The sequence below is a fragment of the Halichoerus grypus genome, chromosome 1 (assembly GCF_964656455.1).
Source record: "Halichoerus grypus chromosome 1, mHalGry1.hap1.1, whole genome shotgun sequence".
In the NCBI taxonomy this organism is placed as follows: Eukaryota; Metazoa; Chordata; class Mammalia; order Carnivora; family Phocidae; genus Halichoerus; species Halichoerus grypus.
Window position 1 is genome coordinate 18,684,262 of NC_135712.1, and position 13,573 is coordinate 18,697,834.

General features: G+C 41.3%; 1 protein-coding gene across 6 annotated transcripts in view; it reads left to right on the plus strand.

Annotated features, from left to right (window-relative positions):
- Nucleotides 1-13,573, plus strand: part of APP (amyloid beta precursor protein) — a 256,472-nt gene that overhangs the window by 54,400 nt on the left and 188,499 nt on the right. For all 6 annotated transcript variants that reach the window (XM_036072762.2, XM_036072763.2, XM_036072764.2 and 3 more), the window contains exon 2: nucleotides 3,996-4,163. In XM_036072762.2, coding sequence (XP_035928655.1) covers nucleotides 3,996-4,163 — 168 coding nt within the window. The remainder of the gene's footprint in view (nucleotides 1-3,995; nucleotides 4,164-13,573) is intronic.

Here is a 13,573-nt window from a genome sequence, read left to right on the forward strand (position 1 = left end):
CTTAATTTACTGCTTTGTCCCCAAAACGAGTTCAGTGCCTAGCATGTGTTGTATACACAAACTTACTGATTAAAGAAATGACAGTTGCTGCCATTTATTATTATGGGGGTTACATTGGAGTTGCCTCACGGCAGCTAGGGTTGAAAGAGTGAGATCTCGAAAACTTTTTAGAGAAGATCAAAGAGGGGCGCCTGGGTGGCTCAGTCGTTAAGCGTCTGCCTTCGGCTCAGGTCATGATCCCGGGGTCCTGGGATCGAGTCCCACATCGGGCTCCCTGCTCGGCGGGAAGCCTGCTTCTCCCTCTCCCACTCCCCCTGCTTGTGTTCCTGCTCTAGCTATCTCTCTCTCTGTCAAATAAATAAATAAAATCTTAAAAAAAAAAAAATAAAGAAGATCAAAGAGAAGCAACCCCTCCCCCCAAATCTGTAGGAATGTCTTCCGGTATGGAACTCTGAAGGACCGCGAGTTAGTAATGGGATAATCAGGAGTAAGGGGAGCCACGGTAGTTGATTGCAACAGAGTCCAAGGGAAAAGACTTCCAAGGAAGAATTCGTGTGTGGCCAAGAAGTTGAAAAGCAACAGGTACTGAAGGAAAGGCCTATTTGGTTTCTCCAGAGGCCGTATGTGACCTTTGAGAAAGCCATCTGAGTTGATGGGTGGAACGTAAGCCAGATGGCAGGGGGCTTAAGAGGCTGGGGAGAAGGTGGTGTCAGTGAGTGTTGAAATCACCCGCTGATAGAATTGGTTGTAAGGAAGGGGATAGGCCGACCAGGCCCACTGGCCAGATCTGGCCCACCACCTGCTTCGTCAATACAGGTTCATTGTAAAACAGCCACGCCCATTTTTCATGTTGTCTGAGGCTGCTTTTTTATTGTAACAGCAGAGTAGAATAGTCACAGCAGAGACTCTTTTGCTCACAAAACGTAAAATATTTACTATCTGGCCCCTGACAGAGGAAATTTGCTGACCCCCTGCTCTGGAGGATAAGACCGAGTATGTTTTGGTCTGTTGTTTGCTTTTTTCCAGTAGAGATCAAAGGCTATTTATGGATGTCTTATGGAGCTGGAGAAGGAAGAGCATGTGAGGTGTCTGTTGCCATGTGGCAGGTCACCCCAAGCCCAGTGGTTTCCAAACACCAAACATACATGTTGCTGTATCTCAGTTTCTGTGGGTCAGGAATTTGGGCGTGTCTTTCTGGGTGGTTCTGGCTCCAGGTTTCAGTCCTGCCAGCCAGGGCTGCAGGCTTGATGTGGCTGTAGGATATTTCCAAGCTCACTCACGTTTCTGTTGACAGGAAGCCGTGGTTCCTCATCTCGTTATGTGGGCCTCTCCGTAGGGCTGCCCGAATGTCCACACAGCGTGGCAGCTGACCTCCCCCAACACGAGGGATCCCAGAGAGCAAGGAAGAAGCCATGGTCCCTTTTATGACCTCTCCTTGGAAGTCACATACTATTTTTGCCCTATTTTATTTGTTGCACAGACAGAACTTTATGCATTATGGGATAGCACTGACAAGAGCTTGAATACCAGAAGCCAGGGTCCTTGGGGGCCTTCGTGGAGGCTGGCTGCCACAGAGAAAGAAATTGGCACTTAAATGTTCCTTGAGGAGAAGGTATGGAATGAAGGGCATTTTCACTGACGAGGAGGTAGAAACTATAGTGAACTGATTAGGGAGAATCTGAGGTACAGAGAAATTTTGAGCTACCAAGGGGGGAATTCATTCAATAAAATAATTACCAACTGTGGTGGGGGGACCATTAGTTTCTCTGTTCACTTAGAGATAAGTTACCAAGAGTCTGCTAAGACTGGAAATCTTTGGGACAGGGAAGGAGTTTGAGCAGAATGAAGTATGGTGGAGAATCCAATAGTGATTTTGTTAATAGACTGTAAATTCCTTGAAGGCAAGGGCTCATATTTTACATAGAAATAAATAAATAAATTTTATATATTAAAAATATTTTTATATCCTCCACAGCATCTCATATAGGGCCTTATCTATAGGTGTCTGATGATTATTTGACTTTCTTGCAGTGTTACTATCTTAACTACTTATTTCAATAAAATTGACAGAATTTGTATTCTGATTTTTAGAATCAAGGCATTGAATTTCCTCCTATTCCCTCAGGAAAGCTGTGAAACTTAAGTTTGTGGAGCATTCTGCTTAGGCTGGATTTTGCATCTGTTGGAAAATGAGGCTTGGAAATTGTAGGAGGTGGCAAGGGGCCCAGACTGGGGAGTCGAGGGGTCCCAGCTATTCTTGTTGATTCTTGCTGACGACCCGATGCTGTGGCTTCAGCTGCTCTTTGTTACATCTGGCGATGTAGAGGCAGAATTTTGTTCAATATACTTTATAAAGTAGAATTAGATATGTAGAAAATGTTACCTGAAATACGGTTTTAGAGATTTTGCCACGAGCTTTTGCACTCAGGTCTGTGATGGATCTCAGCTGGGTTCACTACAAGATTTTTTTTTTTTTAAACAACATAAATCTGCTGTGGTTGGGCAAAATATATACGAAGATGACTAGAATGGACAGATGTTTGATCTATTTTTACATTTCTGTGGGAAGAAATGTCAAGAAGCTATTTCCTAACTGAAATCTCTCAGTGCAATTTTAGTGTTTTGTTTTTTATTCCCTCCTGTGAACGACTTTTAGAAACGATACACTTTATTATAGAATCATCCAGTTCTGGACGGTATGAATGGCTTCTGGTGGAAGTTTACTCTTCGTGACATGGCTATCACCCATTTCCTCAGCAGCTGGCTTTAACGAAGGAGGAATTACTTTGCTTAATGTGTCTTTTGATTCCCTGGTTTCGAATAACGCTTTTATTCCTGTGGATTTATTTTTTATCTCTTGCTGATTTTTTTTTTTTTATCTTTTGACATATCAGAACCCATTAAGTGAAATTTGCAAAATACTTCTAGAAAGGTAGTGTCTGTTCACGAAGGGTTTGCAAATACAGAAGGGCAACCTTTTCAGTTATTTTGGTGAAATGGTCCACTGCCTGTAGCTGTAATAGCTAAGACCTGTTAAGAGCTTACCACGCAGCAGGTGCTCTGCTGGACCCTGAGAGAGAGACCTTGCTGGGTCTTCAAGGTGTGCTCGGGGAGCTGAGACTCCAGCACCCTTAACCTGTTCTTAAGAGATGAGAGAGTGATGGGACGCCTAGGTGGCTCAGTTGGTTAAGCATCAGGGTCCTGGGATCAAGCCCCAAGTCAGGCTCCCTGCTCAGCTGGGAGTCGGCTTCTCTCTCTCCCACTGCCCCTCTGCCCTGCCCCTGCTCCCTCCTTGCATGCGCTCCGCTTTCTCGCTCTCAAATAAATAAATAAAATCTTACATATTTAAAAAAGAGCTGAGAGTGTTAACCAGAGAATATTCAGGGGAAAACCAGTGGAATGGTCAACATATTCAGTCACATTTGTGCATGGTAAATTCTACAGTAGTTTTTAGGTTTAGAAAATCATAATGTCACTTGCTCACTAAGAAGGCACATGGACACCATGCCCTCGGCTCTGGGAGGTACCATACAACCTGACTCTTAGACTTGGTCATCAGGCAGGGAATTGGCATTGTTCTTTGTGTGAGTCAGTTGGAGGTTATTATGAGAATATGGTTTCCTCCAGAGTGATTATTTTTATTTCAGAAAAACACCTTATTTTATTTTCAGAATGTTTCAGTAGGCACGGCAAAATCTGCTACGGGGGATTGCATAAACATTTCAATGAATAAATTCTTCTCAATATTATTAATGCCTGTATTTCAACACTAAAAAAAAAAAGCACTGTATGATAGATGGTTGGAGATGTGTGTAGCCTACATAATACTTAAGGGAACGTGGAAGGCAGGGCAATTCCTACTTGCGAGAATTTCTCGAAGCGAGAATGAACTGTTTTTGGTATTGCTGCATGCCATGTTCCTCTTTACAACCCTTCCCCAGCCTCTTCCCCAGAGCTGTGGATTTGTGTAACTAACCTGGACTAATTTTTTTTAGGTGCCCACTGACGGCAACGCCGGCTTGCTGGCAGAACCGCAGGTTGCCATGTTCTGCGGCAAACTGAACATGCATATGAATGTGCAGAATGGGAAGTGGGAGTCCGATCCTTCGGGGACCAAAACCTGCATTGGCACCAAGGAGGACATCCTGCAGTACTGCCAAGAAGTAAGTCCCTTCCAAGAGCCGGGCATTCATGTTGGATCACATGCATGTGTTTTTTTAATTTCACTTCTGAAGTATTGATCTTTTATCTCTTGTAGTGAAAATCTTGGTTCCTCTGTTTTTTTTGTTTGTTTAATTTTTTTCCCAGTTTTTTTTTTTTTTTTTTTAAGATTTTATTTATTTATCTGACAGAGAGAGACACAGCGAGAGAGGGAACACAAGCAGGGGGAGTGTGAAAGGGAGAAGCAGGCTTTCCACTGAGCAGGGAGCCCGATGCGGGGCTCGATCCCAGGACTCTGGGGTCATGACCTGAGCCGAAGGCAGACGCTTAACGACTGAGCCACCCAGGCGCCCCTCCCAGTTTTTTATTGTGGTATAAATATACACACAGAGAATTGATCATCATAACCATTGTACAGTTAGGTGATATTAAATACATCCACAGTGTGCTGCCATCCATCCCCAGAACTCTTATGCTTACCTCTTTTTTTTTAAAGATTTAAAAAAAATTTTTTATTAATTATTTTTTTCATTTAAATTCAGTTAATTAACATATTACGTATTACTGGTTTCAGAGGTAGGGATCAGTGTTTCATCAGTCATGTATAATACCCAGTGCTCATTATATCACGTGCCCTCCTTAATGCCCATCATCCAGTAACCCCATCCCCCATCCCCCTCCCCTCCAGCAACCCTGTTTGTTTCCTATGATTTAAGAGTCTCTTATGGTTTGTCTCCCTCTCTGATTTCATCTCACTCATATGTGGAATTTAAGAAACAAAACAGAGGATCATAGGGGAAGGGAGGAAAATCTTGGTTCCTAATGATTCACTGTACTATCAATATATTTATTTGCTTTACCATCTACAATACATAGAAATTTTTTTTTTAAATTGTGATGTCATGTTAGAACCATCGATAAACCAACTGAGTAAAGTTTAAGATCTCTTGGCACTTCATTTATCTTTAGAATATATCCCACTATGGTTTCACAGTCAAGACAATGTATTGAAAAGTTACTAGAATTAATTTTCCCTGTTTATATTACCAATTTGATATATTTTCCTTGTTTATATTTAATTTTAGTCTTTCACTCCTTATTAATTTTGTTTTTTGAAAATGTAAGACATTGACATTGTTAAAACTTAGAAACTCTGTAAAAAGTTGCACTCAGAAATCTTGCTTTGCCACCCGTCCTTTATTGATCAACATTTTCATTGTTCCTGATTTATCCTTCTAACAAAAGAGAATGTATGGTTTTCCTTTTTTTTCTTATAAAAAAGGTACTTACAGGAAGCACCTTTCTGTACTTTGCTTTTTTAACTTTTATACCCTGGAAGTCACGCCCTCACCATTCATAAAGATCTCCATCCTTTCTGTAATTTTTCTAGTTTATTTGCTATATTATATAGGGTATTCCTTCCTTATTAATTCAGCTTAAAATAACTGGAGTCCTAGACATCTTATCCCACACTTCCAGACAATTACCTATTTTAGGATATGTGGCCATTTGTGTTTTAAGAACATTTAAAGGAATTAGTCTTACGCCTCTTGGCAAAACTTCTTATCCTTCATATAAACAACAGATAACCTGGCAACATTTTCTTTGTCGTAATCTTTTATGTACGAGAAAATTTCCTTTTTAAAGTATGTATTTTTTTTACATATACGCACACAATTTTTTTTGGTGATACTCTAAGGAAGGACGGTCTCTAAATATTAACTCTTGTGTTTTGAGAAGCAAAAAAGCATCCATATCATCACAATATATTCCATATCAAGTAATTTTTATCTTGAAGGAGCATGAACCATGATGTAAGAAGATAATTCTTCATATTTAAGTAAAAATCACTAATATTTAAGTCCATTATATTTTTTATTAAAATCATTTATTCAATAGGGATTGAAAGTGGGGTGCTGGGGTGGCTCAGTCGGTTACGTGTCTGACTCTTGATTTCAGCTCAGGTCATAATCTCTGGGTCATGGGATCGAGCCCTACGGCCAGCCGAGCTCTGTGCTCAGCGGGTAGTCTGCTTGAGGATTCTCCCTCTCTCCTCTCTCTGTCCCTCGCCCTCTAAAATAAATAAATAAATCTTTTTAAAAAAGGGGGGGGGGGATTGGTAAGAAATTACCTTTTGTCCAGATACGACATTTCTAAAATATACATTTTGGAAATAATATTCACATTGTATGCAAGAGTTCCTCTGAGACAGTTTTGTAATAAATTAGTGAGTTTGATAAATTGGAACTCTGTGTGCATGCTTATAGGGTTTTTTATACCATTCACTTTTCTGAATATACATGCAGATTATGCATTCTGAATATTAAGTATATATTTTTTAAAGGCTAGAACTAAATTCAGTTAATGATGTTGACCACATCATCCTTTTCTGTTGAATGGCTAATTTGATGCATGTATCTTAGTTTGCATCTCTATTTTTCCTCCCTCAGTGCCACTTACGAGTAATCAGATGCTTTTACATTTGTATGATGACCATATAAAAATTACTTTTCATGATCCTGAGAACAACCCTTATTCCCACACCACTTAGAGATCCCACTAATGTCTGGGTAGCTTCGCTTCCTGTCTTAGTCTGTTGTTTGTTCTAGGGCTGAGTCACAGGGTGATCTTCTGGGTCCTAGACTTTGCCACATTGTTGGTGGCCATGGGACAGGAGAGTAAGCTTCTCGGTTGTTTCTCCTTTGTCTTGCAGTTCTGGTATTACATGCCTGCCTGTCTCAGCTCACCACCCACCAGGATTATGTGCACAGGCTAGAGTCTTAAGATGGTTTAGACAAACATTATACCACAGAAGTAAGAAAGGGCCAGGACATCGGACTTGTGAGCCCTTTTGATGAATTTGGTTTTTTCCATAACAGCGGGAAGTCATTGAAAGTGTTTATTTTATTTTTTTGAAGAAGGGGAAGGACTGTAGATTTGCATTTCAGAAAGTCCTCGTCTTGCTTTATCACTCTGATCCCGTAGCTAGCTTCTGGGTTCTCTGGAGGACCCTCTAATCTGTTCAATAAGGTAGCCACGAGCCACGTGTCGCTGTTGAGCATTTGCAGCGTGGCTCGTCCAAACTAATGTGTGCTGAAAGTATAAGGTAAATACTATATTTTAAAGATTTACATGGAAAAATAATATAAAATAGCACATTAGTAATTTCATATTGAAATATTTTGTATACTGATTTAAACATCATATATATGTTACTAAATTATAAATACTATGTTATTAATATGAACTTCACCTGTTTTTACTGTTTAACATGGCTACTATGGAATTTATAATTACATAGGTGATATATTTCCATTCTATTTCTGTTGGACTATCTTGCTTTCCCTGTCTGCCCCATACCTCTAGCGACTCTGGGCTGTAAGGGTCTCAGATCCCATCATCTGGCAAGTCAGAGAGGGAAGCAGACGTGAGGAGTCCCCCCGCCCGCCCCAGACCTTCCACCAGAACTTTACCGGTGATTGGGAATCAGGGAGGAAGGCTTGTTTGGGGCCTTAAATACATCTTTCATTAAAAATATTTAATGTAAGGAGATTATATGAATACCTTTCGAGAGCCCAGTCATTCTCTCCCTCCCTCAAACGTTATATCTCTGGGTGCTAAAGAGGCCATGATGAGTGGAACACAGAACCTGTTCTAAAGGGGGATCTAGGGAGAGAGAAAGGCTTGTAGAATACTTTTAGCAATAACAAAACTGACCGTGTGGATGATGCTAATACCAGCTAACTTTTATTGAATGTTAACAAAGTGCTAAGCTACCTTGCTAAGTGCTTGCTCTCCTTTTACCCTCGTGATGCCTCTAGGGAAGAATCTGGGAAAGAATCTTGGTAAATTGCAACATTGAAGGGGAACAAGTGTGAAAGAATGCCATGAGTGGAGGAGGGGCAGTGGCTGGAGACCTAGGACCAGAGCTAGGAACTATCACGTGCTGAAAGCCAAGCCGGGCTAATTTTACATGAAGTGATGTGTGTGTGATGTAGACCAAAAGGTTGAAGTACAGTTTTTGACAATACAAAAACTTGACTTGCAAAATGAACACACATCAAAGGTTTTATTCAGTTTCTTAATTAATGAGATGACCTGGAAGATGTTAAAGCTGGTTCAGATGGACTAGAAGAGATTTAAATACCTTTCCCAACAAGGTTCACATAGAAGGCTAGGAATGGGACCTGTCTGGTCTGCATTGCATGGGTAGGACACATTTGCACTGCTATCAGATTTCCACATTATCTACCCTTATAGAGCTGTAAAATAGCCCAGTCAGTAGCAAGTCAGAAGAATACAGTCTATGGAATCAGATCATCTTTTCCCCTACCGCCCCGGGGTTCTGGAAAAGAACACCTGTGCGTCACTGCTGGGGACACCCAGTGATCCCCATTTCTAAGACACAGGCATTGTTTTATAACAAAACATTCTAATTTGGCATATAAAGGGTCATTGATCTTTAGGTTAGCGATTTCAGTGGAAAAGCTTGGGACAAGTCAACTTGCAGTAGGTTACAGGAAGAATAACCTGAGTGGATGGTGAAGACATCTCTGCACTCTTTGAAGAAAGATATAGAGGCAGAGAGCTTGAAGGCAATTCAAGGAAAAAGGAAAGGCCTTGTTTTTTGTTGTCTTTGTTGTTTTGTTTTTGTTTTTATTTTTAAAGGGAAGCCTGAGCTAAACTGTGGGGAGTGTAGAGGTCCATCGTAAAAAAAAGTAGGCTCAGGTATCTATAAGGTAGGAATAAGATCCAGGGGATGAGGCTGAGTCTTGGAAAGAAGAAAAGAGGGGAAATTAGAAGGGTGGGTTAATTAGGCAGTTTTGGTTGCTAGGTGACAGAAACCCACTGAACATTTTACACACGGAGAATATTTTCTGCCACAGATGGGAAGGAACTTGGGATGTGGTTAGCTTACAGAATTTTTTTAAATACCATCAAAAACTGGGTCCTTCAATCCTGGCACTGAGACTCAGTGCTGCATGGAATTTCTCTATTGGGGTCTCTGTTCTCTGCTTATCATTTCTCCTGTGTGTTCACCTCGTTGTCTGTCTCCTGCTAAGATGGGCTTCCTCTAGGAGGCCGGGTAAGATGGCAGCCAGTAGCTCTGGGAGTGTGTTGTCTTAGCTTGGCATCCCAGCTTGGTTCTGCCATTGTGCATTATCATTCCAAGGCGGGGATTCTGGTTGGCCCAGCTTTTTTGGTCACACACCTACATTTAGATCAGTTACCATATCCATAAGGACTCAGTACTAGGACTGGTCCACCCCTGCTTTTTTGGTCACACATCTACCTTTAGATCAGTTACCATATCCATAAGGACTCAGTACTGGGACTGGTCCACCTTGGCCTTGAGGGTTTGTGGCCTCTGTGACAGCCCAGCCAGAGCCACAGAGTATGGGGAGAGGGGCTTTTGCCAGAAAAGAGACGAAGAGTGAGTGGCATGGAGCTGAAATAGAATAATGACCAAAGCCCAACACAGTGGGCTTAGAAACACTCAGTGCATTAGAAAAGTTATAGGTTGGAGAGAGGGCACCTGAGGGAATTCAGTGTGCCCTGACTTTAACTGGCTTTTGAGAAACTGGTGGGGTGGAGAAATGGTCACTCAGAACTTTTAAACAGTGTTTGGCATTTTCTTTTGAATGGTGCATCCTGAACTATCTGGAACATTCTTTATGGATATTGTAAGGTCTTCCTGCCACTTCCCACTTTGTAGGTATTCTAATATTTTTCTTTCATAATTAGAAATAGTTTTCTTCTGTAGGATTGAATTTTTCTGTGTTTTGTTGGAAAATGTTTCTTTTCCCTTATTCCTTTTTTGACTCCATGTTTTTGTTTTAGACAGGATTGAATGATTTTCTGCTAGGAAGGCCAGGGAAAATAATATTCACAATTTTTCTGTCTCCTCTTTTCACAGGTTTTGCAAGTTGTAGTAATTTTATATTTTCAAAGTTGTAATACTACAATCTGTTCCATTGCCATTATAATCACAGTGGCAGGTTCTGTCTTCAGCTGGGTTCATCGTTTACACCAGTGCTTCCACCAAAGCATCTCTATTCCTATATCATTTATTTTGATTCTTTTTTTTTTTTTTGGTTGGCTGTCATCTTGGTTGTTTCCTAAATTCTTATTGAATGATGGCTTAATTAAGTATAGAGTTCCAGGTTGACGGGCATTCTTGTTCAGCACCCTGAAGATATTTATCCATTGTATTCTGACATCTATCATGGTGCAAATACTTTTAAATATATATATATATATATGTTTTTTTGTGTGTTACTCATTTACTGATTATTTTTCTCCCAATCGTGATGAATATTTTTTTTCTTTATGTTCTCAGTCCCTCTTGTGACCAAAACACAGATGTTTTAGAGATACCTGGCTGAGTCAGAGAGGAGCCGTTAGCAGTCCCTGCTCCTAAGGACCAAATGAAACTGACTGAACTCATGACCTTGACCTCATTTTGACCTTTTGCTAACCAATTTAACTCACTTGTTAAATTTGTTTTTCCAAAAGATTGCCTGTATAGCTGCACATTGTGCCTGTGGATGCTTAGTTTAATACACTGTGTCAAATACTATTATTTTGATGGTGAATTATCTAGTGCATTTCCTTCATAGTCTCTCATTCCTCTCAATTTGCGTTCCCTGTTCTTGGTTGTTTTGTTATTAATACTGTCATTTTTGCCTCCTGATTTGATTGGGAAGGTAGTTTGAAACTTAGGGTTTAAATTGAGTATTTGTTTAATCTGCATTTTACCCCAAATCACCCCTTCTTGGGACCCATAAATGCCCTGTTTTCCTTAATCATAATAGTTACTACTCTTCTGCCCAGTCATCACTCAAATGCTTGCATTTCCTTACTTTTTGTTGTTGTTTTTTATTAGCACAGTCAGTCCCGTGTGAGGATTTTCTTTCATTTCTTCATCAGATAGGTATTGAGGACTGCAATGGACTGAATATTTGTGCTTCCCCACAATTTCATATGTTGAAGCCCTAATGTCCAACGTGATGGTTTTCGGAGGTGGGGCCTTTGGGAGGTAATGAGAGTGAGATGAGTGGGGGTGGGGCCCCACGATGGCACCAGTGCCCCGTATAAGGAGAGACCCCAGAGAGCGGTACCAGCTACCAGCCATGTGCACAAAGCCCGCTTGCAGCCTGCAGCCTGCAGCCTTCCTTGCAGTGTGCTGGGTGGTAACACCATGTGGAGAATTGCCCAGTCAAACCACAGAATAGTGAGAAATTCTGAATTATTGTGTGGTAGCCAGCTAGCCTCCAGGAGGGCTTCCAGTGGAACTTGCCTTCCTCTGGCCTTCACACGCGTGTGTAGTCTCCCACACTGTGCGGGGCTGACCTCTGTAACCCATAGGGTGTTACAGAAATGATGGTGTTAGGCGAGGTCATGAAGACGTGACTTCCACCTTGCATACACCTGCTACAGCGAAGCCAGCTGCCGTGTTGTAAGGACACCTGAACAGCACTGTGACTTGGATGTGAGGGGTACCTGGTTCTGTCCGTGGGCCGGGGTCCTCCCACTCCGCCGTCCTCCCGGCACGCCCTCCAGCGGCTCTGTGGAGACGTGCACGCCGGGAGGAACGCAAGCCCCCTCCCTGTGGCCAGAGACTAGCTCGTCAGGCGCGAGAAGGAACCTCTTGGAAGTGCATCCTATAGCCCGGTGAAGCCTCTGCCGGCAGCCAGCGTCTTGACCGGACCCTCGTCAGAGTCAGTGTCCCTCCCAGGTTCCAGACCCACAGAAACTGTGTGAGATAACACAGTGTATAGCTTATTATTTGAATGCTTATCATTTGAGGCTGCTAAGTTTTGGGCTGGTTTGTATGCAGTAATCGATGACCACAACAGATACTCGCTCAGTTATTATTTTCCTCTGTGGTCCTGTGGCAGAATACGGTTCCTTTCCTCTGTTAGATACGAGACCCAGAAAGTGCTGCGGTCACGGAAACAACTTGAAAATAACTGTATGAATTATTCATCATTTAACAGCCTAAAGTGGCCACTTGCCTTAATGAACTGTTACATTACCCAAACTGTTACGTTGTTCTAGGGAACTAGGAGTCTTATAAGTAGAACAGAAATAGAATAATATTCCCCTTGAAACGTATAGTGAAGCCTAGGAACAAAAATGACAATTTTTAGATTTTATTGTCCCTTTTCTTTTTGAATGAAAAGAGATTTCAGAAGAAAAACAAAACATTGTTTTATTTAAACCAAAGTGTTCGGGATGGGAGAATACAATATTGGAAGTGTAATAAAGAATCTTACTCCTTCCCAGATTTAATTCAGGCAAATTTAGCAAGTATTTATTGAATGCTGTTCAGGGTAGGATTTTGTGTTGTGGGTTGCTGAATGGCGAGACACCGTTATTGGCTCGTAAGTAGCTTATTAAATATATAATTGGATAAATTGAGAATTCAGAGAATTGGGAAGTAGAAGGTTTTGATTATAAATCTGGGGATTTCAGGTCTAATTCTGGAAATAAGAGCTGTGGGATTGTTTCTTAGCATGAGTGTTTGGTGGTCAAGACACTTTCAGAACAATTAGCCTATCTCCAGGGTAGGTTGGATTAGGAAGAAAAGGGGATTCAGATCTCAGGATGTTAGCATGAAAGGGAATGCAAAGGATCATCCTGCTCATCTGCCTTGTTGTATATAAGATGACCTGATAAGGGAGCCCTTGGGGCCAGGTGCCATGCTGGGGAACATGGGCTTCACGAGACAGACCTTTCAAATTCAGCCTTTGCAGTCTTTCCACCTGAGCAATGCAGGAAAGCTGCCTCCCCAGTCTTACATCGTGCCCTCGCTGCATGATGCTGTCGAAGTTAAATACTGTCAGTTAAACAAGAAATGATAAAGTCCCAGCACTGTTCCTCCTTTTTTAAGGAGAGAAATTAAAACAGGGCTCTTCTACATCATAAGCAGTGACCATTGTTTTTGGTTTCTAGTGCTCTTTCTCAGTTAAATTCATTATTCCGTTCCCAGCACCCCTCACATTATTAAAATAATTTATGCTGAAAGCAGTTTGCTAGGATTTTTTCTTTGTATTACAGAAAATTTTAAAGGTGAAAGTAAGTCATTTTAATCCAGAAACAGAAATTGTATTGTCTGAGACATAACTTTGTTTTGGTTGATACACACTGAAGTGTAAAACGTATTTAAAACTTGTAATTAATGCCCTCTGCGTGCTCGGGAATGGCACTGACTTCAATACGTTCCTGCTCCATCAGTTTGCTCTCCTGTGCACTGGAGCTGTTGCTGATTGAGGATTGCGTGCCTTCTACACAGAAAACATTTGCAATGATTCTGGCACTTGGGAAATCCTCCATTATTTTATTTTTCTTATTCTCCTCTTCGATGTGTTCTTTGGAAAAGAAATTGGTATGTAGAGGTTTCAGATGA